Raw genomic sequence first — 25,692 nt, forward strand, 5'->3', positions numbered from 1 at the left:
TAAATGACTAATGTCTTTTAAAGTTTATCGATTGTTTTTTTTTTTTGCATTTATTGAGTAAAAAACAGTCTAAGAAACCATGTCTTACAGCAGACGGTTTGCATACCTGGACACTGACTCACTACAAGTGTCCAGAAGTTTCAGCTGGGGCCCAGTGCCAACAGTAACTGTTTAGAAAAATGGGAGTTCACTTGAGCCAGCTGGGAGTGACCTTTGACTTACCTTACTTGACTCATCCCTACCATAGGGAGGCCCTCTTGTGCCCTTTAAAACTCCCCTTTTACCCTTTCTGACCCCTGAGTCTCATCTGTCTTCTGCTGAAAAACAGCCTCTGTCTATGGACAGAAGCGGTGGACTTGTGTCCTCACTGCCGCTGACATTACATTTGAACCACGCTGAATATTTTGTATCCAGATACGCAAAAAAGGGTCTTGATTATGAAGTAGATCTGGCAAAGAGAGCTTGCTCTAAAATATGGAGGTTTGTCAGAGTGTTCATTTTTATTATGATTAAAAGTGCTGCACTGCCAGAGGCAGGATGAGAAGGAAAGACAGAGACAAGAGAGCATGCAGGCATTCTTCACTCACTGTGTTCACTGGGGGGGAAACAATGATTATTATTTTAGATTTTAAAATACATGAACAATGTTATTTCAGCAAAAATTTGTTCGGGATCAATTTTCTAAAAGTCGGAGTAATAGTTGAAATGTGTTTGGCCGTCGAATCGCTGCTGTATGTACATGTTCAGTTGGACTTAATCTGACCTGGACACTCAACACACACGTGTTTCACAATTCCCAATGCCGGCTTATACCTGGAAGAAGAAACGGCAACAAAAACATGACGAAATCCAGCCTGGTACATTTTTTTGGGGGGGCTGATGCTCTGTCGTCTGTCTGTCACAGTTTTCGAAGTTCATGGATGTTGAACACAGCCTAATACTAACAAGATGAAAGGGGACGTCACCACTTAGCAACCAGCGGGAAAATAATGTTTGCATCATCCCTCTGCAGAGTTTTAGCCTCCCTCTTCATTTATTTCACTTCCTGACTCAGTTTCTTTTCCTGAAGTTGTGTTTTTCTTTTTTTTTTTCCAAGTTGCATACATCAGCTGTTTAAGAAGGGTGACACACTGATGACCCCACACCACACCCGTGGACTCCCGCTGTAGCAGCACTGTCTGCACCACCTGAAACATTTCCTGGCTGGAAAATGTGGTTGCACTGACCTGTACTTGTACCTGTGGCGTGAGAGTGCACGTAGATGGTCATTTGTGTGAGTTCTAAAGTTTCTTTTACCCCCACAGAGAAGGAGAACCCATACGAGGACGTGGACCTGAAGAGGAAGAACATGGGTCGAAAGTCTTGCCTGTTGGAGATCAACAGACCCTGGACTGCCGCAGACAGGAAGCTGAACTCTCCGCCTCAGGTAAATCCTGCATGGCATCAACAGCACTCATCTGTTTTCACCATGTAAACAAACCAGATGTGTTTTATTGTGAGTCCCCATGCCGTAGGTGTCAGTGCTGAAACCTGGACAGGATCATTTAGAGGAGCTTACACCTCATTTGTGGCACCGCAGTTTAAACAGTGGTGATGTTCAACAGAAAGTCAGTCAGAAGCAGTGTTGGCTTCCTCTCCTCAAACACAGTCTCACTAGAGAAATGCGTGGTGGTTTAATACAAACACTCTGAGAGCTCCGTCTTTGTCAGGAATAAAAGAGAAGAGGAAACTGATGTATATCTGTTCTCAGTCATGCCAAAAGACTTGCACTGTTTCAGTAAGATCATAAATAATAAAGTCAGACAATGATTGGCTTTTTATCGTGCCACAGACGTCTGTGATCTCATTTCATTGTTCACATGACAGCCGTAGTTTCACGCAGAACAGCGGGGCGCGGCACTGTCAAGTTACTTTGATGCCGTTTGTGGCTTCCGACAATATTTCAAACATTTGTTTGTTTGTCTGTTTTTAATGAGCCGTTGCCGTCAGTGTCAGCGCAAACCTCGGAAACAAATTCATGGCACCGAGAAGACGACTTGACAACAAAAGCCACCCCGTCTTTTTCAGCAGTCTTATTATTATTATTATCGTTGTTAGTTTATTGTTCAGTTTGCTTTGGATAACATTAAATAGTGAGGCTGATGCAAAAAGGGACACATTTCTTCATTTTCCTACATCTCTCCTCATCAAATGAGAACATATATGCGTTTAATGGCAATTGACCTCATTTACAGGTCCAGTATATAACATAGAAGAGGGTTTATTGGCAAAATTTGAGTATGCTGCCCATAAATGTCAGTATATGATGGCTTTGAAATGAAAACGGTGTGGTTTTTGTAGATTAGATTACATTAGATTGGATTAGACTTTGTTGATTTCACAGTGAAAATGACATGAAGTGAACAAAACAAGCAATAAAATCAGATAAAAGTGAGAACATAAAAAAAAAACTACGATATAAAAATACAGCTGTGTAATAATAATTACTTGGATTCATACATAACTTACTACACAAAGAAGAACGGCATCCTTTCTGGTTGGTGTAGACCACAGTAGTTCACTGATGTGCACGGGAAAGGAGTCTCACCTATAGATGTCACACACTGGACCTTTATTGTGCTTCAAATAGTTAATGAATAAATAAAATATACTATTTCCTTTTTTTCCCAACTATAGTTACCTTCCAAACCCAGTAGCCAGTCGCTTCAGCTCTCCAGTCAGAGTGAGAAGAGGAGCCACCGGATGTCACAGTTATCCAAACGCTACAGCCACGATGAACTGCTGCTGGCTGTGACATCGCCGTCGCCCTGTGCTCTGCTGGACGACGGCCTCTGCGGCACGAGTGACACTCTTGCCTCGCAGAGGCACTGGAGGATCCCCAAGGTATACACTCTGCTGGATTCTACTCAAACACCTACACTAAATCCATGCAGAGCTCTGGCTGTGTCAGGTTTCCCAGTCAGAGGCAGCAAAGTTGTGGATCACTGATAATCCCTCAGTTTGGACAAGGTCTTTTCTAAATTCACACTGCCTTGATGTGTGTAATTACTTCAAGGGTTTTAGTGCGTGCGGTTCTCTTTTCAGTTTTATTTTTCTACAACCCCCTAAAGCAAATGTACGGTATTTAACACTGTTACTTTTGGCCAGGTGTGCCCCCTGCTTCCTCCGATCAAAAGAAACAAAAGTTCCGATTCTATAAACAGAGGAGATTGTGTCTTCCTTCTTTTCACAGCTGGTCCAGAGGATCAACTCCATTTACTGCACTAAACGTGGGAAGAAGAGGCTAAAGAAGCTGTCCATGTCCAATGTGGAGACTGTGTCTCTGAGAGGTCAGCGCTGTCTGTATTCTCTTTAACCTCCGGACACATAAATGTGGAGATATTTGTGCGGTAGCCACCGCCTCTCACCCTCTCCCCTCTCCCCTCTGTGCCCGCTCTCGTGATATAAACACGTTTTTTTGAAATTGCTCTTTGACCCCGTGGAAAACCGTCTTGTCTGTCTCATGTCTGCCTGCAGATGACAACAGCGAGAGTGAGAGCGACTCTGACGACAGGTTCAAAGGTGAGCGAGCGCAGAGCCGAGGTGCTGCAGTTCTGAGCTTCTTGTTTTGCTCGGTGTTTGTTTTTCTCAGCGCGTGTGCAAAAGCCTTCCCACTGTGGAATGTAGTAATGTGACTTGGCTCGACTGGATAGACCAAAAAATTGATGTGATTTGCCTTCATATGCACGGATTATCTGTTGACCACTCATTTATCACTTTAATATCCAGTGACAGGGATGAATAGTGATGGGATTAAGTGAAACTTTCTCTCTTTTTTTGGACAGCAGCGTCAGTAAAAATTCATTTCCCGACTGGCTAAAGGTTGATACTCACATATGAGGTTTTTTTCTGTAAATAAATGTTACGTGTTTCCCTCCTCAGCTCACACGCAGCGGCTGCTGAAGCTGCAGTCAATCCTCCGCCGGGCCCCTAGCTACCGCACCCTGGAGCTGCAGCTCATTGAGTGGCAGGAGAGAGAGCTCTTTGAGTATTTTGTGGTCGTTTCACTGAAGAAGAAACCCAGCAAAAACGCCTTCTCCCCCGAGGTCACGTACCAGTTCCCCAAGGTAAAAAGCATGAAAGTCATAAGTGGATCCCTCTGCTCGTCTTCTCACCTTTAAACCTGGCAGGAATCCTCAGTGACTCAGTGATTTATTCTCTTCACGTGGAACAAATATTTCGAAAAGTCTACGTGTCAGGGGCTTTTTCAGTGGCTTCAAATATTTTAGCTCAGGAATTAGAAATCACTTTACAGATAAGTCACTGCTGACTATTTTTCCATTTATGATGGGCGGGAGCCATATTAGAGTTCTGAAAGCAGGGTCTGATTTTAAAGGTGCATAATCTAATATTATATAATATAATATGAAGAATGAGAGAAAATAATGGTGATGATTTCGTGGTCATAGATTACTGTATATGTGTGTATTATGGTAATGATGATGATGGTGGATTAAGTAGGACAGAGAACCACTCCCATTTTTAAATAAAGATAAAGATTCATATTTCTGTGAGCTTCTCACACTTGAATGTACATATTTTCTGTAATTTAAAGAGGTATGAGCTTATATTGTTGGTTGAGTTTGTTCCTGATTGACATTCCAAAGTATACAAGGTCATAAATCACAACATCATAAAGATGTCAGTTTTATTTACAACAAGGTCAAACCCTAATGTCTGAGCATGTATATCTTGTTTCGTCCTTAGTCCATCCCCTACATTTATACCAAGTTTAGTCCTAAGTGGTCAAGTTGTCATTGTTAAGTCTTAATCGAACAGAACCATCCACTGGGTGAAGTTTATCCTTGCCTGCTCAGGGGAAACGCTCACGCTTTTGTTAAGTTAATGAGGACTGGAGGGGGCAAAGGTTTAATCTTGTATAGGAGAAATTACAGTCAGGTCATGTATGAGTTTTTGGAAGGAGAATGAGCTGACTGAAACTCTCCTCTCCTCTCTTCTTCTCCCCTCTTCCTCTTCCTCTTCCTCTCACAGCTAGAACGGCCCACCAAGCAGATGAGGGAGGCGGAACAGAGGCTCAAAGCCATTCCTCAGTTTTGTTTCCCAGATGCAAAAGACTGGAATCCCGTCTCTGAATACAACAGGTATGAATAGGAATCTTTCGAGTTCACTGCCAAGGTTGTTATTTTAGATGTGCACCGGCCATTGTACCTTTAGTTTTTATCACCAGAAAACGCTGAATTTATCCCACATGTCAAACCACTTCTTAGACTGTAGGGTAGACTTTCTATAAAAAAAAAAAACCCTGCAGAGCCAAAAACAGATAATATCATTTAAGTTATTTTCTCCTGACCTCTAAGCCACAGAGTGTTATATATCGTGATGCTGTGCCAAACCCGTCCTGCAACGGGTCTTTTATGATTATTTTTATTCTATGTTTGTGTGCGTGTGTGTCAGTTCTCATGTGTATACATCTTTTTTGTTTTGCTCCAGCGAGACCTTCTCCTTCATGTTGACTGGAGAGGACGGCAGCAGGAGGTTTGGGTACTGCAGACGCCTGCTGGTAAAGCACCGTTACCTTTTCCATCTTCTTCTTCTTCTTCTTCTTCTTCTTCTCGCTGTTCACACCCCCGCTGAGTCCTGTTTGCTGTGACTGAGGTCTTTATGTGAACACGCGATCAGGGTTTCCTGCGGCGCCACGGATGTGTTGCATGGCAATCCAGTGTGGCAGCAGGACAGGGATCATATATTAAAAAAAAGGTCAAACAGTCAAACACACATGTGCTTATAAAGGAACAAAGGGGTAGTGGTGATAATCTGATCCAAACTATACCAACGTATATTAAATAATAATGGATTATTCGATATTTGATATTAATGCTGATAAAAAAACAAACAAATCAACAGACACACACATTTATTTTTCTGTTAAAACAGGAAAAGCTACACCAAGAGTCAGCATTTGATTACTATAGCAGCTGATCAGCGCGATGGTCCAGGGACTTCTCGTCCTTTTGTTGTTGTTCGAGTCTGCCCAGGAAATACCTACAGCTAGCAGTAGTAACAGAAACATCTGGAATAACAAACATTCAAACCATGTTGCTAACAGGGATTTCATTTGCTTTAAAAAAAAAACAAAAAACAAAAAAAGGAAGCATGTTAAAGTGGTCTAAGTTTTTAAACGTCTTTTGAATTTGATATAATTACAATACGTGAGAGAAACGACCGCAGCTTCTCCCAGTGGAGCTGATACTGCAGACATTCTGTAACGGTCATAACGTGAAGGAAAAAGATGTGATATAAAATGACCAATTCAATTTAACAAGATTTTCTCAGGAGAGACGAGACGAAAGAGAAACCATGAACAATCCGAACGTTGTCATTGTGCAGCGTTTCCTTTTCATAATGAGGCCGGGAAGTGCTTTGAAGATTTTTGTTGAGTTTCCCATTTAGCTTTTTGCGGCTAGAGAGCGCGATGATGTGGGATTCTGTGAATGTGGTGGTGATTTTGTTGGCCCTTCTTTTGTGTTTGAGTGTGTTTACAGTGTTGTAGTGTGTATCTTCTCAGAGGAAACTGGTGTCTTTCACCACCGTGAGCGTGTACATGTGTTGAAAACTACAGCCGGACAGAAATGTGTTGTTGTAACTCCTGCGCTTGATCTGCGGTGCTGATCTGACCTTCACGATAGCGAGGCAGATTTTTAATGAAGGTAGAGGAAGAGGTGAGCTCCGCTCCTCCAGTAACTTTGTTTCCTCCCTGCCGTCTGTCCAGCTGTTGGCAGTCACAGAACATTCCTGAGGCCTTGACTCAAGCACCACATAGTTGATTTAATCATCCATTTGGAAGAGTGGAGGAGAAACAAGAGGAGAAAATTGTATACCTAATATGGACAAATGAATTGGCATTTCTGGAGTGCTTGTGTTCATTTGTGTCCGTGTGTTTAAGGGTCTCTGTCTGTGCCTCTGGTGTTTGGAAGCACATAATGGTCTATGAGTGTACAGGGGAAGGTAGATAGGATCTGCAGGAGCAGATAAACCACCTGTGTTTAGGAAGTTGGTATCCACATGAAAGGCCAGATGACAGACTAGATTCAAAACTTCACTTACAGTGTTTACACTTCTTATCTGCATATGATATCATTGCCAGAAACTATATATGTATGTATGTATATATATATATATATATATATATATATATATATATATGTATAGAACAGGGAAGTATATATAGTAATGTAGTTGCATCATGGTAGATGTAAGATCCACTGATATGGGTGGTTGGTTTCAATCAGTCAATCATACTTTTTTTATGTAGCACCTTTCATACAAATCAGTGCAACTCAAAATGCTTCACAGGATAAAAACACAACAAGAAGGGACATACCCCCTGCCCCCTCTGCCCCCCCTGGCCCCCTGCCCCATACAGGAAGTGAGCAAATGCTAACGTGGATCACACAGTCAGCGACAAGGGAAAAAAAACCACCTTAAAATACCCCAGAAATATGATGAATCACCACAGCTCAGCAGGAATAAAATAACAATGTAACAAATACAAATGAAATACATAAACAAAGAAAGAAAAGACAAGTAATAGTAATACTAGTACAAATATTTATCTAATAAGAGCAGTAAAAAGGCTGCTACCTGATGACCTGAAAATCCTTGAAGGTTCATTCCATAAAAGCAAATCTGATAAATACTCTTTTTCTGCCGAGTTCTGCAGTAGCTGTAGCTGAATGATCTTCTTTTTTGGAGTAGACCAGAAAAGAAGAAGCATTACAGTAATTGAGTCTGGAAGTAATAAAAGCGTGTCTTAATGTCTTAACTGTGTTTATGTTTTCCCCCTTCGAGCTTCAGTTTTGCTTCCATTCTTTGAATGTACGCATAATGTTTCAATATAAAACAATGTCAGTTACATTCAAGCCATTGTCAAATGAGTGCACACAGTGTCACATGAATAAGCAACCAAAACTTGTCCGGGTGCATTCTTTCCTTCACTAACAGAAAGCTGAGTTTTCAAAGATGCATTGAAAGCGATCTCTGTAGAGCTGCAACTAGTAATTATTTTCATAATTGATAAATCTGTCGATTATTTTCTCGATTAATCGTTTGCTTCATAAAATGTCAGAAAACCTTAAAAAATGTTGATCAGTGTTTGTCAAACCTGGAAATGATGATGTTCTCAAGTGTCTTGTTTTGTCCACAAACCAAAATTATTAACTTTTAATGATTTCTTTGTTATCCAGAGCAAAGAAATGAAGAAAATACTCACATTTAAGAAGCATAAACCATCGGAAATCTTGTTTTAATCATGAAAAAAGCTTCAAACCGATTATAGATTATCAAAATAGTTTAGTAATCGATTCATAATTGATTAATAATCCATTAATTGTTTCAGCTCTAGATCTCTGCATTCCATAAAGCAGAGATATATGGATTGGAGAAGGTATATCGTAACAGATGCACATGACAACTGTGTTGCTCATGTTTGGGCTGCATCCCCTTCAAAAACAATGCATTTGTGCTGCATGTGAACAGCCCATAAGCTTACCCATCCGCTCCACGCCACTCTCTGTGCTTCTCAGTGGAGTGGAGTATTGAATGAAGTTCACACTGCAGCTTTAACGTCCTGTGAGTGTATTTATATTGCACTCTTTGGTCAGTTTTCAGAACATCTGTTTTCTGTTTCCATCGAGTCTATTAACACCAATGTCTTATGAGTCTCTGTCCGTGTTTCTCACAGCCAACTGGGAAAGGGCCTCGCCTACCAGAGGTGTACTGCGTCATCAGCAGGCTGGGCTGTTTTGACTTGTTCTCCACGGTGAGTTCAGTCTTGTCCTCTTGTGACATATACTGTACACATGCACACATGCAGCTCCATGCAGCAAGCTGTATGTGCTGTTGTAGCTGCTGTTAGCCCAAAAAGAAATGTCCTTCAGCATGTGCTCTGGTGAATGCATGCTCTTTGGTCAGTGTGTTTCCGTGTCCTTCTTTTTTTGTCTGTGGCACAAACCTGGAGCAGAGCAGAGTTTGACGGTTGCACGCCATATTTTAACCTTTTAGAAAATGTTAAATGAGTGAAACCAGATTGTGGAAACAAAGCAGCTACTATATAAAAATCAAACAGAATGATCCTCATCATTATTTGATGAAACTGCAGCGTCAGCTGTGATCAAAGACTGTGCAACGATTCAAAACATGAGAACCTGAAGCCTTGTGAATATTTGTATTTGTAACCACACGCCATAGCTATAGGTATGCTAATTCTGTTTTTTTGGTTTTGGATCGTGTGACAGTTTAAGGTAGAAAGATTCCTTCATGTTGACATCAGCGTAGCAACAAACCTGGAAATTAAGGGACAACAGTGTTTGATTTCAGTGGAAGCTTCTGTGTGTGTGTGTGTGTGTGTGTGTGTGAGAGAGACACGCACACAGATGATATCATGTGACCTTGAAAACAAGCAGTTCTCCAATCAGCTCTCCAGACAAAAGGCTGCTTGGACCAAAACAGGCGGACCGGCACACTAAGTGGAATTTTCCAAACACACAGAGACATGGAGGAAAAAAAAAACCGATTTGCCTTTATATGATTACTGAGTTAATACTGAACACATAAAATATGTTTCCATTAATTGTTGCCATAGTCATTAACCTTAATTTATTTTTCCTTGCTTGGTTTCTCATGCTCAATGCTTCTTTCATATTTTGCTGGTTTCCACTGAGTTTTGCTGATGGGGATGATGCTCTTTTACTCCCATGTTCAGATCCTGGACGAGGTGGAGAGGCGGAGAGGCGTCTCAGCCGCACTGGTCTATCCGTTCATGAGGAGTCTGATGGAGTCGCCCTTCCCTGCACCAGGGAAGCTTATCAAAGTCAAGACCTTTCTGCCTGGTGCAGGAAATGAGGTCAGAGCTCGAAAAATAACTGTCTCAAATATTCTGTGTGAGCACGTTAATAAGCTATAACTGTGATGACTTCATTTCATACGCTCCCTGACTCATGCACCATCTCCTGCGGTCATTTCAGGTCATCGAGCTGAGACGGCCCACCGACTCCAGGCTGGAGCACGTGGACTTTGACAGTCTGTTCCGCTGTCTCAGCGTACGGCAGGTGGTTCGGGTGTTTGCCTCGCTGCTGCTGGAGCGCAGAGTCATCTTTGTGGCGGATAAACTCAGGTGAGGGTCCATAATAATTCAGATCAACCTCTTTTTTTTCTATATATGGTCTAAATAAAGTGTGTTTTCATGGGATAGTACCACAGAACTGAGTGGTTTTCAGCCTTTTTTCTGATTGTATACACTGAGGACCATCACCTCTCATGTATACTGAGGGAAGCAGCTCTTTAATGATATACAGTACCTGTTGCATTTCTACTGATTTCCTTTGCATTTCTTATCTAAAACCCCCACCAAAGTTGCCACGTCACACCCTGGTATCCTTAGTAAAACACCTGCCAACTTTGAAGTCTGCTATGCAAGTAAGAGTCAGACATTTATAGATTCATTGCAAAAATAAAAAAAGGCAATAGCAGCAACTTAGACTTGATATCTGCAGGAAGTCCAAAGTAAAATCCACCATTATGAACAGGTTTTCTGTGAATATTGTGAATATTTTGGAGTATAAGATGGGTTTTCCCTGAGGAAGGCATCTCTCTCTGTCACCGTATTATATTTCACTGTCACACACACCAATAACAGTCCAAAGAGTCTGGCTTTTAATGAAAGCTGGAGACTGTATTTCCTGAGCCATCAGATTTTTCTTTTTTTTTTTTGACAGAAGACTTGTTAATTCAGCCAGCTCGCTCTGCTACTGCACTGCAGCTGTTCACCTCTGACTCACGCACATGCCCTCATTCAAAAAAACTAACTTCTGTGTGATTTTTTTTAACCCTTAAATTTAGTTTTGTTCTTTGTAAAAAAAAATACAATTATACAATAAATACAATTCTGAGCCATCTATATTTTACATACAAGAATTATTACACCATTAAAATCAGAAGGGCTTTGCGACCTCTTGTGGGGCTTTAAGGGCTCTTCAGTTGGGGTCGGGCCCCTCTGAACCTCTGGAATAGATCCTTTCATACAGGTGTTTGTGACAAAAGCCATGAAATCTGTGGATCTGTGGATCTGTGGGAAGCCCAGGAAGTGAATGTTTATATAGTTCAAGTTTAGTAATATTTATCTGTTTGTTTGGAAGTTGGAAATTGAGATAACTCCCTTATCTTTACAAAAAAACAAAGTTGTCACAGATTACGGTCTGGATATTTCATCTGTCCATTTGCTGATCTCTGCTCTCATACACACATCAGCTGCATTTCTGTTACAGTTTGACTGTAAAGTATTGATTGGTATCAGAAAGTCAGTCAGTGAACTGGATGCTTTGATGCCATCCTTTAAATGGGTCACTTACAATGAGAGGGGGATGCGATGGTGTGGGTGTGATAAGAGGCAACAGAGTCTCCATGTCCCAGTTTGTCTTCTTGTTACCAAAAAAGAGAGAGAGAGAGAGAGAGACATACTTTTAGAGTATTGTAGCTGAGGGTGGAGTTGGGGAGGGGAGTAATCTCTCCGTGTATCAGAGCCCAGTTTAAACAAACATCAGTGGGGGCAGTGACTGCGAGGGGAAGGAATGTACTTCCTGTGTGCACGACTCTGCCCTCTGTGATCTGTGGCTCAACTGTCACTATCTGACTTGTTATGATGCTGCGGTCACTCCCCGTGTATGAGTGACAGTGCTCTGTGTCCCCGGAGAAAAATCAGCCACATCCTCCTCATTACCCGAGGCGATAACATCGAGGAGTCATGGGGGCCGGGATCTTGAACTAAGCCATGATACAAATATTATCAAGATTCATCCAGAAACGGGCAATTATGTGATTTAGTGATATCTGATATCGAATATACGGCATGAGTACCTAAAAGAAGAGAAATCTAAATCCAGAGCAGTGCGTCAAAGTCAATGTTTTGGGGTAACTAAGTGCACTCCCATGATTCCTAGAGGATTGGCGATCATCTTTTCCTCGAATGTTAGATGTATAGTGCCATCATTAGCTTTCAGTTTCACTCTGTTCTGTAGAAATATCTGCAATTAGCTCATATTTAGAGCCTGATATCCGAGATTAACATAGTAAACATGATAGTTGCTATACGTCAATGTCAGATATTAAAACGACTGCAGACAGAAAGTAATAAACGCTGTAGAAAGTCATTTATAGGCTGCCAGAAAGGTTGATGGCCTAATGGATTTATAGTAATTATCCTTGACTGATAACCCTATTATCTGTATGTGTGTGGCATCTTTATTGATGCTATTGTGCAGGCTTGCACAGGTTCATGCAGAGCTCCTGTGTTTTCATTTCTTCTTCAAAACAGCGACAGGGCCTCACTGCAGCATTAATGATGGCAGTGATAAAAGGGCAGCTGCTCCCTTTGGGGATTTGGTAAAAAAAAAATCCACTCCCAAAAATATCTCGCCAGTGGAATGTACATGATGTGTGTTTCTTTCCCTTAAAATGTTCATCCTATACAGGCTGAAACCAAGAGAAGACACCATGTTAGGCAGCAGTTCTTTGTGGCGTCTTCCATCGCACGAGCACTCGTTGACTCCTTTAATTGTATTTTGTTGCTTTGACACATTTTCTTTAACGTGATAATTCACCGACAGACGCGTGTAACAACAGGTTTGATGCCTAATGAGATTAATAGATTAATTCATCATCAACTATGAGTTTGTCAACAGTCTTTTTCAGTCAGAGATCAGGGTGGTTAACACAGAGTATGTGCATGTGGCAGTGAGATAAAAAATACAAATGAAAGACATTTAAAAACAATCAAAGAGTGAGAGAGCGCATGTAAGAGTTGAGTATAAAATGAAACAAATGTAAATACTCATAGTTAGAGTCACCTAATCTCTCGCTCCATCTTAATCTAACTTCACTATACCAGTGTGTGAAGTAGATGTGAGGGAGAGGAGGATGACGTGAGAGGCAATTATCTTATTGGGAATAAATCTGCCTCCTGTGAAAAGTCTATTTTCACCACTGTATTTTAACGTTGGTGATAATAATAGTGTTACTTCGAGAGCTCAATATTTTCACATGTGGTTCTTGGTATAAAAAGTTGGAGAACCACTGAATTGCAGCACATTCAGGACCTGTGATGGACTGACGACCGGTGCAGGGGGGACTGTGCCTTTCGCCCCCCCAGCAGCCCCTCATGTGGAGGATAAAGCAGTAGGTGATGGATGGATGCAGCACATTCAGATGTTTGTGCAGATAGGCTTTGTTATAGTGGCTGAGTGTTTTGCATATTGAGTGAAGCAGCAAAACAGAAAAAAAGGAGATTATAATGAAAGATGAGAAGAAGAAGAAGAAGAAAGGGAAGGAGTGAAAAGGGAGGAGACTGTAGAAAAAACAGTGGCTCGGGTGAATTAATCAAGCTTACTTTTCCATGGTGTAGGAGGCTGCTTAAATTTCACTCTCTGTTGTCTTTTATTTTCAAGCCTAAAACTGGTAATTTAACCACATGACAAAATAATGTGCTGTATGTGAAGTGGCCTATGTGGTGTTTTGTTTTTGCTGCAGGCATTTACGGCGCAGCACAGCACAGCAGCTGCAGCATTGTGATCAGTGGTGACTTTTTTTGACAGGCAGAATTATTGCTTTCTGCTGCTGGCATTTTTTTTTAGTAAGGTCCCATACTCGTTTCATTGACTCCGTGGTTTCGTCCCAAACACCTTCTGCAACACACTGTGCAGACCTGGCACGAAGCCAGCGACTCAACTGCTTTTCCATGCGGTGTTTGCCTTCGAGGGAGAATGAAATTCAAACGCTGTAAACATGTGAAAAGTTTCTCTTTTTTTAAAGAAAAAAGAGAGACGTTGGTGATTACCGGAGACTCTCCAGCTGATTTTTACATCAGCGTTGCGCTTGTGAATGTTTACGCCCACATGCAGACGCTCCCATACACATGTCCACACTCATATACACAAACACCTGCGCACATTCATCTGCTCACTCCACGGCCTCCATCAAACTCTGACTTTATTGTGGGTTTAATAAAAGCACGTATTGAGTTTCCCATCAGGAAGCCATTTCTCACTTCTGTAGAGACACAGAGATGCTTACAGACAGGAAGTGAGGGAAAAGCATTCAGGAATAGCGGATAAAAGGCGCATGTGCAGCATGTCGTATAAATCCCACAGGTGTGTGTGTGTGTGTGTTCTCTGTGAGAGGATTTCTAGACGTTATGTTGAGCTTAAACAGCCAAAAACGCTTTTGCAGAGCTTTGCAGCACAGCTGGGCAGCATGACAGCTGCGCTTCTGCCGAGTCCTGTTTGTGCTGCAGGGTCTATGGAATCAGTATTAGCCGTAGCAGGCCTGATAAACACTGTGCAGTGCTTTAGTGGAGCATGTGGCGATACAGGCTTTTGACTCCTGCCCTCTTTCTCAAACACTGACATTCTCCCTCCTTCTCCTCTGGGCTTCACTGGCTAAGCTCTCGATCCCATGTTTCCTGGGGTATCTGCCAGTTCAGCCTCACACACACACACACACACACACACACACAGACACACTAAACCAGAGCTGGCAGACGTATGAGAGCTAATATGTAAGGATTAGCTCCCAAACCTCAACACATAGCAACGCCGCTGCGGCCCCACCTCTGCAGAACTGGTTCTTCACTCTCTTCCTGAGATTGGAAGTGTGCACTTGTATGACGTTGGTGTATTTAAATGTATCAAAGGAATCTCAGTTCATGCTTATGTGATTTGATCTTGGGAAAATTGGGGTTTAAGCACATTTCAAAATCAATGGATCAGATATCGGAAGAAGAAAAACCTGTTCTTCTATGACCTAAACACCTTAATATCACATAAATGCTTCGCACAGCACTGACTGCACGAATGTAAAGAGCAGCAACTGAGTTACGAGTTAGCTGAGTTATGTTGCGGGCTGTTTATTTCCTTCTTTGTGGGAGCAGAATAGTCGTTGCACAGTTGGAGCATTTATGTTTGTGAGATGGCTGCTTGTGGTCGGGGAGTAAATGCATCGCCGCAAATGTGCTTTTAACAGCGTAGCAATTTAAAAGATGTAAATCAGCCGTATCGCACTGATACTGGTGTTGGGAAAATATTCAAGGTTGTGATAAAAGTGGTTCGGAGCCATCCTCGGTCCACACGCTGGCCTCTGCTCTGGGTCAAAAGAAGGTGTTTGAAACATTTAAACCAGGCATGGGTCGTCCTCTAACTATAAGGTCAGTGGTTTGATTCCCGGAACTCCTCCAGTTTGCATACCAAGTGGTCTTTGGATGAGACACTGCACCCCCACATTGAATTCCAACACTGTCGTGTGAAGTGCTTTGCATGGTTGTTAAGATTAGAGACCATGTACCTTTTTGTCTTCTGTGAATAAAGACACCAGTGAACCTTTTTCTTTTCGTCTACAGTCTGAGTGTTTGAATCTAACGGGAATGTCCCCGTCTCGTTCCAGGGTTGAGTGGCAACCTCTGGTGGTGCGGAGTGTTTTCATTGCAAGTTCATCTTCTCCCCAGAGTGTGTGGTTGGGGGAATGAATGTAATTGATCCTTTTGGTATCAGTGGTGTGTAGGGCCACATGTAGCCTGTGGGCGATGTTTTTTTCTTCTTCTCTGAGATCTGTGCACCATCACTCTTTGTTGGAACTCGTCAAACCTAGGAGAATCTGGATCTGGTAGGAATTATGTAGCCCTCCTCGGGCAAATGGAAATCAGAGCGGCCAAAGCAAAGCTGCAAGTGCTTCATGTTAGGAGTGAACTGGAAAAGTCCGGAAAAGACTGAACGCAGTGGTTATTGAAGTCTTTGGGTTTTAACTGGTGTAATTCTGTTTTAGCCTGTCAGGAAAATCCATTTTGATCCTGGTAACTGATTTGTGGGAAGATGAAAAAGGTCCTGTGGAAAAGTCTGGGGAGGTTGTCATGTACTGATCTCACTTCTCTGCATGCGTGCTCCTCCAAATGGCACGCAGCGATGTTTCTGCAGGCTGAAACACGGCGAGAACCGGGTCAAGAGCGAGGCAGTAACTCCTGTTTACTTGGATGTTCTGTCGGCCGCTGATGACTATCGCCATGAAAAACGCTTCTCATTAAAAGTGTGTGTGGTGCACGAGTGCATACCATGTGTGATCCCTGTGTGTGTGCGTGATTGGACCCACAGTTTATTTTCACTCTCTTTGTGTACATGGACTGGACAGTATGTAGAGGACAGAAGGGGGAGGAGGGTCAGCCACTGTCAACAAGCGACGGATCGTGAGAAAGACGGGCTGCTATTTGTGATCCCGATGTTATACCACAGCTGTCGGAGCAAAACCGGAGTGGCTCTTCTCGGTATTACGTCAACAAGCCTGCAGCTTAACTGTAGCAACATGTCAGAGTCACGCCAGCCCCCCGTAGACGGCACAGAGTAATGTCACAATGATGCATTTAATTCATGGGCTCACCCTTCCATCATTGTGGTTTGTAGCAGATGGAGTTTTAAGTGGCAGAGGTGGAACAAAATAACATGATTCATTTGTGCAGAGGTTGTTATGTTTGTCTGCTGGAAGAACAAGGCGTCAAAGCCGAGGGTTCAGAGCAGGAAAAGAAGGTTTTTTCTACTTCTACCAAAGCTTATGCCGGTAGATGGTGTTTTTAGGAAAATGTAACCCCGCCCCCCCAGGGTTTTTCATTATCTACAGAACCATCTGCCATGTTTTGATTGTGTTTGGTTTAATCTGGTGTGGCCACTGCAGGGCGTTGTTTTGCGTGTGAAGGTGATTGATGGTGTTTGTTTTTCTTATGCCTGGTTCATCAGCACCCTGTCCAGCTGCATGCATGCAGTGGTGGCGCTGCTCTACCCGTTCTCCTGGCAACACACTTTCATCCCAGTGCTGCCAGGATCCATGCTGGACATCGTGTGCTGTCCCACTCCCTTCCTGGTGGGGCTGCTGTCCAGCTCGCTGCCTAAACTTAAAGAGTTACCTGTGGAAGAGGTAGGCTCATCCTTTCTGGATTTTCTCTGACTTCTCAGACACTGATTTTAATCTAAAATGTAAAATTAAACTCTGACTCTCGGGATTACTTGGCTGATAAATTGCAGAAATACACATTCAGGGTAATTCTATCATAATTTATTATTCTGGTCAGTGGGGGTTTGTTAAAATAACCTGTTAGCAGAGGTGGAAAGTAATGAATTACATTTACTCGCGTTACTGTAATTGAGGTTTGACATAAAATAATATAAAATAGTTTTTTTTTGTGTACTTTTCAAAGTCATTTTTAAAATTTTTGTAATTAAGTATGTTTTTTTTTGTAAGTATTGTGCTTCACTACATTTTAAAAAAAGTAAAACAAATGTTGGCCTGAATGTCAGTTGGTGCTAAATAATAAATAAATAAATAAATAAATGGTGCTAATTAAGGTCCCAGGATGGGTGAGAAAGTTAGAATGTGTGACCTTTGACCCTTTTCGCCTGATACATTATGTGTTCACATATATTTTATTTATTACACTTTAATTTGTAAAGGTTTGCCTATAATTTAAAAACAATTCATGTGAGATCTGTGTCCCCCTTTTTGTCCTTTTTGCACGACACGTGAAAGAACCTTGTTAAAAAAGTTACTTTTACTCGTATTTTACTTTTACTTGTATTTAAGTCAAATGTTATCAAAATAGTGGCACCTTTACTTGAGTGGAATATGTCAGGACTCGTTCCACCACCATCAGTCGTTACGTCATCGATAAGAATCTGAAATCTTGTTTTAAAGCCTCCACAAGTGCTATTCGGCTAGTGTCGAATGAAATGTTTACTTCATAATTATCACTGAGCCTTTAGTTTAAAAAAACACATCTAAACTACTGTAATTATGGTATAAAATATAAGTGTTTATTTGCCATTAATTGAACAAAAGCTTTTTATGATTTGAATGAGCTGCAACAAAGAGCCAATTCATAATTGCTTTGTTCATTTAAACCACAGTGAACTACATCTGTGTTGTACTGTATCTCAGCATTGAGTCCAGTCATAGTTAACACTGAGCTGTTAATAGCTTGTCAACAACATCTGCTCTCTGTTCCTCTCTGTACTCGTCTCCTCTGTTACCGACAGACTCATGAAACGCTTTCCTGAAAATCATCTTTGTGAAATGTGTTTTACAATCGAAAAAAATGTCGTGCAGTAAATTTGCCAAAGTGCTGACTGTTTTACGGGGAACAAATGTGGTTCTAACACGTGCTCCTTTTGTCTTTTCCTCAGGCGTTAATGGTCGACCTCGGAACTGACCGATTCATCCGACATGTGAGTTTATGATGACTTCTGGCTTTGTGACACCGACCGTTTTACCATTTCATCGCTGCAGCATAAATGAAAAATATAAAAACAGAAATTATCATGACAGAAACTGTAATTGAAAGCAAACTTATTTTATTTTCTTGTGTTAAAAACATCAGCTGTTCTATTCTGAACGGATTAACTGAGAAAACACAACGAGACAGTCGCTGTTTTCCGTTATGTTTTCAGACATTTTAGGCCACAGCAGGCGAAACACGACGGATCTTTTCATCTCTCAGACTGTTGTTTTTTTTCTTGTTACAAAAGTAACCTTTCTTTAAACAGGCGCTGTAGAACATGCGGTTCGTTCTCTACATCTGAGCTCTTTGAAAGCGACTCTCCAAACAAAGGTTGTTTATCACTGGCAATGTTTTTGGTTGTTTATAGATGGATGACGAGGCCTCGCTGTTGCCGCGGAAACTTCAAGCGGCTCTTGAGCAAGCTCTGGAGCAGAGGAATGACATCATCAATCAGGACTCTGACAGCGAGTCCGATGAAGGTAAAAAAAAAAAAGAAAACAAGTGACGAATCAGACAGATGTGGTGGAAGTGACGCCGTCACCAGAACAAGGTTATTCCATGTTCCTGTGAAACTCGCTGGGAAACCAAAGTCTTACGCACTTCCAACCATGACTCACACAGATGTGTGCGATCATTTTGATAGTAGTGATGACCGCAGTGATGATTCAGGGTTTCTGATGATGACAGGTGGGAGTTACGCTAACGCGTGTGTAATCTACACCACAGACAGTCGGGGGGTGACACAAGGTGAACGTGAATCAGCGTTGAAAGGTTCGACAATTATCAGCAGACAAACATGATAACAGTCAAACTCACAACCTTCAAGGTCCGGTCTGGGTTTTAGTGACACCTAATGGTGAGACTGCAGACTGTAACAAACCCCCTCCCCTTTCCCCAAGTGTGTCAGTGAACTACAGTATGTTGGCATTCACATACCACAAAGCATGATGGGCTTTTTTTTCTTTGCTTAGCAAAGCTTTATATGGAAGAGGATTAGGGCCACACAGGAAAAAAAATATTTCAGTTCTGACTTTAAACTCAGAATTCTGACTTTAAACTCAGAAATCTGACTTAATTCTGACGTTAAACTCAGAATTCTGACTTTAAACTCAGAATTCTTTCTGACTTAATTCTTACTTTAAACTCAGAATTCTGACTTAATTCTGACGTTAAACTCAGAATTCTGACACTAAACTCAGAATTCTGACTTAAGTCTGACGTTAAACTCAGAATTCTGTCTTTATTTTTACTTTAAAGTCAGAATTCTGTCTTAATTTTTACTTTATACTCAGAATTCTGACTTTATTCTCAGAATTCTGGAATTCTTTCCTGTGTGGCCCTAATCCTCTTCCGTAGCTTTAAGATGCAACACACACACGCGCGCTCTGGATTCGATCGGGCTGCTGAAGAAACACAAGGCCTGTGAAAACAGAACTATTGTGTTAATTGATCATACTCATACACCAGTACGTGTAGCAGAAGTATGGTTTCTCTCAAGAATTTTGTGAATTGGACCTAAAGGGTAGGGTGTGTCTCCCATATGGTCTAGCGGTTAGGATTCCTGGTTTTCACCCTGGCGGCCCGGGTTCGACTCCTGGTATGGGAACTGAGGTTTTTATAAATGTTTACCTCCAAGGAAACAGTCGTAGTGAGTAAATCTGAGGTCCTCACGCTACAATCATGTAGACATCCAGCAGCAGACTCTATTAAAGTCAATCAGTGTAATAATAGTTTCTGCAGTGCTGTTATCACCGATGTGTCCGAGCAAAGCGAAGCATTTCTGCAACTCACGCTGTTTCAGATGAAAGTAAAGATGAAGTCTCGTGTTTAGCCGTGAAGCTCCGACCTCGGTCAGATTTTCCAGCAGCTCTGGTGGATTTACATCCCACAGGCACACTGACGACCACATGATTATTATTATTCTTTTTTTTTTATCATTTCTTATTTTGTGGTCGGTTTTATTGACGTGGATTTGACCAAGACTTATGAGATATGTCCCCAAATATCCACACAGCGGGCGATGTTTTTGTTGTTGTGAGCATTCGGCCAAACCATGGATTCTACTTCAATATGACTCTCTGATAATGTGCTCTGGTCATTTATGGTTTTATTTGAAAGGGAGAGTTCTGGCTGCCACCAGGGACAAAAGAAAAAAACAGATCATTAACAATTAAACAAGAGATGCACCCAATTGAAATCTGCTTCTACTTAAGTGTGCATTATTTTAAGCATATTGCACTTTTCATCACCAAATCCCATTTTTCAGCTTTGCATGGACACAGGAGCTGCTGGTTTATTGCTGCCCTGCGTGGTTAGTTTGTGTCACTGTGGTAAATCTTTGCAAAGGATTGTAAACATAGACGTCACAAGAAAACACGTGTGAATAATTGCCCGATGGAGGAAGCAGTAGATGTAAAATTGCTTTGGATTGTGGAGGGAGAAGTTAAAAAACTTAAGTTTCCAGCTCGAAAAAGGCTGTTAAATGATGGGAAAGTGTATTTCCCTGCTGACAACCATGTTGTCATTGAGAGAAATGATCCTGGTCCTTGGCTCGTTCACAAAAATGGCCAAATTGTCAGTGTCAAACAACCACACTTCAAACTCATCCCTGTAAATACAGACGTAGGTAATGAGAATACCTGAACTAAGCACTGTGCTGGGTCTCCTCTCCTCTGCGTCTCCAGAGTATAACTCCTTGAACAGCCTGGTGTCCGAGGCCTTCATCCGCTTCTTCCTGGAGACCGTCGGCCATTACTCCCTGTTTATCACTCAGAATGAGCGCGGAGAGCGGATTCTCCAAAGGGAGGCCTTCCGCAAGTCGGTGGCGTCCAAAAGCATCCGCCGTTTCCTCGGCGTCTTCATGGAGTCTCAGATGTTTGCCGGGTTCGTTCAGGATCGAGAGCTGAGGAAAACGCGGGCTAAAGGTAGACGGTTGTTCCACGAGTGTCACTCCTTCTTTCTTCCTCCTTCAAAGTCACTTCATACTTTATTCCTGCTTGCTCTGTGGCAGAAGATGATGTGCTAACACTGACCCCCAGTGGTGGGAAGTTGACATGAACGTGTTTTCTCTGCAGGTCTGTTTGAGCAGAGGGTGGACCAGTATCTGGAGGAGCTGCCAGACACGGAGCAAAGTGGAGTCAACAAGTTCCTGAAAGGCCTCGGTGAGTTCTGCCACGGATGCACAAGACTGGGCTGAATGTGCGAGACAATGTATTATTGACTGGAAGCTACAGTTTCCCTGTGTTCACCTTAAATCTCCGTTAAATGTTACATAGAAAACATTACATTTGTGATTCAATATGCAACATTCATGGAAACCTGAAGAGAAAGAGCGGATGTAACATCAACATTAATATTCAAAGTGTGACCTTAAATGTGACCACTACAGCATTTTATTTGTTTTGGCTCTTTTAAGAAGCGCTCAAAGATGCTTTACATAAATATGAAAGCAATAAAAGCAACAGAATAAACCCAAAAATACAAATATACAACTGTATGTAAGCCTCATTAAAGGTTATTCTGAAGTCGTTTTATCCTCACGTTTTCTTCATTTGTGTCTACTGCATAATAATCTGAATGAAATGTATCTTCTCAGCTCTTGTACGTTTCATTTTCCATGTTTTAATTCACTTGTTTTGACTCCTTTCAGGGAACAAAATGAAGTTTCTCCACAAAAAGAACTGAGGCCAACGCTTCTTCCTGTTTCTAAGTCGCTCTGAAGACAGATCTGAAGACGCGGCGTCTCGAGCCTCTGCGTCGTCGCGGCGATTCGCAACCTTTGTAAACATGTACATATCGTTCTACTGTAAGCTGGCTGCGATGCTCTCCCTTGTATGTTTATAGTATTCTATGAGATAGTGATAGCAGGACGGTACACGGCCGCTGAGCTGTAGAGTAACCACTGTTGTTGTGAGGAGTGTTTTCAGAGTGTATGTTATTGATATGGGCATAGATGTACAGTTCGTATGTATTCATATGTCTCTCTTTTTTTTGTATTTGCATTAATTCACATCAGCCTCTGTTTAAGGAGTGTAAGACCTATTTCGAAAACTGTACATGGCACCAAGACAATGAAGAAAATGATTGTAACTCTTCATAGAGTCTCCTGCAATATTGTATTAAATGTGGTAGTTAAAAATGTCCGCGTGTGTGCGGTGTTGAGTTCACAACGTGGTTTCCACTCACTTCCCAAAATAAATGTGTGATGTCTTACCTGTATGTCACATTAACCCAGGAACAGTCCGGATGAACACATTAATCTAAAGTCCAAGATACAATTTTACCTGACGACATTAAACCTCTCTCTGCACCTCAAGAGAGTAAGAGCTGAGAAGCTGTAACATCCCAAAATGCACCGTTGGTCTCGCAGCAGCAACCTCACGCCGCTACTAACCTAATTACACGTGAGCACATCACTCTGGTGGCTGTCACCGACACACTGCTGTTAGCCCTCGAAAACCTCCAGTCTTCGGTGTTAATTCCCGCCGCCATATTACTTTTCCTCGCCTTGTGTCCTTTATAGCAATCGAGGGAGACATTTGACGTAAAATACCTGCGGCTGCACAAGCACAACCTGTGGGGGATCTGAGGGATCTGTATCCAGATCCCTCAGTAAAAGCAGTGAAACCACATCAGCAGCAGTTGTACTAGTAATAATAATAATAATAATAATAATGATGCTAATAATAGCAATAATGTCTGTGTTGCTACATGAATTTTTTTTCTTTCTTAATTTACTGGATATTAAATGTGACGGTTGCTATTTTGGGAGAACAATTCTATTCGGTCATTCTGTCTTCCATAATACTGTTTTAAGGACGTTTAAAAAAAAACCCAAACAATTCAACTGCACATAATCTCCAGCAGTGATTTATTATTAAATGTAATGAATGTACTCATATACTGAAGTGCTTATATATATGTGTGTATATATATATATATACATATATATATATAACTTTAAAAACTAAAGTACATTTTTACTCAAGTTGAAGTAAAAAAGTACCTTACTGAGAGTACAAGTTACTTAGTTTTTAATCAAGAATCAAAACAGGGCACATGAATTGTTTGTTATTAAAGGCACACCTTTACAAATGAAAGTACTGACAATAAATATAATAGAATTATAATAAAATGCGTAAACACATAATGAACCTGTCAGAATGGGTCAAAGGTCACAAATGCTTTAACTTTAATTAACCTTAATTAACACCAATTCACTGCCAAAATGTTGTGATTTATTTATTTATTATTCTATTTTATTTATTTTGTTATATTTTTTACCCAGTAACAGATGTGATTTAAGATTTAAAAATTAGTTCTCAAAAGAAACTGCTAAATTACAATAACATGCAACACAATATAATATGCTATTATTTCAAGGCTAAGATTAACAGTGATAATGATGAAATGCTGCTGGACAAACAGATTCAAGTATTGATAATATTGCGTTAAAAACATTTCTCGTGCATGATTTTACATTTCACTCTATTTCATTATGATTTGTGATGATTTAATTAAATATTTCCACGTATTATTGAAGCATAGTATAGTACGTTGTTCCGTCATTCCTCTGCACTTGGCAGGGATGATTTATATTCGTGCTACCGCTTTGAGAAACGTCATTAGTGTTGTTTGCATGAGAGCGAGCACAAAATCTCACGATTCACTGCGAGACTTGGTGTCTCCCAAAAAATTTTTTGGCAGGATCAAAGAGCGACATCCGATGGGGAGGACGGACGCTCGTGGAGAACTGATCAAGGTAAAAAATGAGCAGAGCGAGAGAGAAAGAGAGAGATTTTGAAGAGATAAAGTCAGTTTGTTTGTTCAGAGACGTAAAAATGTGCTGCTGCCGCACCTGACAGCACTGACACAGAAGTTAAGTTGCTCGTCACTGTCTCGTTTCCATCATCGGACAGAAATCATCTCACGCGCACGCACACACAAATGTTTACCTGACGCATGTTTGCGTTTATTCTGCGCACAAACTCTGCACGAAGACGCTGCGTTCGCCACATCGTCGTCCGCGTGCATGACTTTGCGCCGTGGGCTGCGATCTTGCACTGTTGTGTTGTGGATTGCACCACGATGCCATCATGAGAGGGGCGTAATCTCATGCGCACTTTGTAAAAAGCACAGTATCATCATCATCATCATCATCATCATCATCAACAACAACAGCAACATCAGTGTGAATGATGTGATGATGATGGTGGAGGTGAAGCTGCAGAGGCAGAGGCAGGAGCTGCACTGACATGATTCTAATGAAGACGCGTTAATAAAGTGTTGTGTCACAGTATATCTTTATTTGTCACTGTGAAACAAACAAAGTCAGAATCAGAATTCAATGGCAAGGTTTGCGTTTGCTTTGGTGTAAAATAAAAAAAAAAGTTATGCATAGCCAACTTAAAAGAAAAACTTCAACACTAAAATGCTAATTTTCTCTATGGGATTTGGTGACGAATAGTGAATGGTGTACAAACCGTAATGAGATTAAGTGGCAAAGAAACAAACAAACTTAAACACACAAATGACACTAAAGTAATGAGAACCAAAACTAAACCTCTCTTTTTGCAAACCCAATTTTAATAATCTCTTTATCCATAAGTACACAACCCCAACTTTGAGTAATTCTTTGTCTCTTTAATCTTGTTTGTGTTTTTTAAACCCGATGACTTTCATTGTCAGGCGTTGGCTTGGGGATGAATGAAGTAACAAAGGCATTTTAGAGACATTTTCTTTTTTTAGTAAACCCTTTTTGTAGCCTTATATCTGCCTTATCAAAGTTACGTTATGTGTTGTGATTTTGGGATTTATGAATAAAGCGAAGACATTACCATATAAATGGATGAATCAGGGCAGGATTGAAGAAACACTCGTCTAAAGGCCACCCACTGATCTGATAGACATGTGACAAACGTGTCTTAGTAAAGTTTTTTGACCGATTTTGGACGACATATGACGTTTTTGGGTGATTTTGGACGACATACTATACTATGACTTTTTTTGGACCCCATTTTGGACGACATACTATACCTGACATTTTTGACGACCATATACTATACTATGAGTTTTTTGTCACATTTTTGGGGACATACTATTCTATGACTTTTTTGACCGATTTTGGATGACATACTATACTATGACTTTTTTGACTGATTTTGGACGACATACTATACTATGACTTTTTTGTCACATTTTGGATGACATACTATACTATGACTTTTTTGATTGATTTTGGACAACATACTATACTATGACATTTTTGACTGATTTTGGACGACATACTATACTATGACGTTTTTGACAGATTTTGGACGACATACTATAGTATG

The 25,692-nt window shown here is 41.2% G+C and overlaps 1 protein-coding gene and 1 non-coding gene across 5 annotated transcripts in view; both read left to right on the top strand.

Annotated features, from left to right (window-relative positions):
• The window catches only part of dennd2b (DENN domain containing 2B), a 52,759-nt gene extending 30,261 nt beyond the window's left edge, over positions 1 to 22,498 (top strand). For all 4 annotated transcript variants that reach the window (XM_044029900.1, XM_044029902.1, XM_044029903.1 and 1 more), the window contains 16 exons: positions 1,305 to 1,426; positions 2,677 to 2,883; positions 3,233 to 3,329; positions 3,517 to 3,561; positions 3,922 to 4,106; positions 5,032 to 5,141; positions 5,491 to 5,560; positions 8,741 to 8,818; positions 9,761 to 9,901; positions 10,023 to 10,171; positions 16,824 to 17,001; positions 18,264 to 18,305; positions 18,726 to 18,837; positions 21,043 to 21,282; positions 21,433 to 21,519; positions 22,008 to 22,498. In XM_044029900.1, coding sequence (XP_043885835.1) covers positions 1,305 to 1,426; positions 2,677 to 2,883; positions 3,233 to 3,329; positions 3,517 to 3,561; positions 3,922 to 4,106; positions 5,032 to 5,141; positions 5,491 to 5,560; positions 8,741 to 8,818; positions 9,761 to 9,901; positions 10,023 to 10,171; positions 16,824 to 17,001; positions 18,264 to 18,305; positions 18,726 to 18,837; positions 21,043 to 21,282; positions 21,433 to 21,519; positions 22,008 to 22,042 — 1,898 coding nt within the window. In that variant the 3' untranslated portion in view covers positions 22,043 to 22,498. The remainder of the gene's footprint in view (positions 1 to 1,304; positions 1,427 to 2,676; positions 2,884 to 3,232; positions 3,330 to 3,516; positions 3,562 to 3,921; positions 4,107 to 5,031; positions 5,142 to 5,490; positions 5,561 to 8,740; positions 8,819 to 9,760; positions 9,902 to 10,022; positions 10,172 to 16,823; positions 17,002 to 18,263; positions 18,306 to 18,725; positions 18,838 to 21,042; positions 21,283 to 21,432; positions 21,520 to 22,007) is intronic.
• On the top strand, positions 19,893 to 19,964 carry trnae-uuc. The gene has a single exon. It is a non-coding gene; the product is annotated as a tRNA-Glu (tRNA).
• Positions 22,499 to 25,692: the final 3,194 nt, after the last annotated feature.

The sequence above is a fragment of the Solea senegalensis genome, linkage group LG7 (assembly GCF_019176455.1).
Source record: "Solea senegalensis isolate Sse05_10M linkage group LG7, IFAPA_SoseM_1, whole genome shotgun sequence".
In the NCBI taxonomy this organism is placed as follows: Eukaryota; Metazoa; Chordata; class Actinopteri; order Pleuronectiformes; family Soleidae; genus Solea; species Solea senegalensis.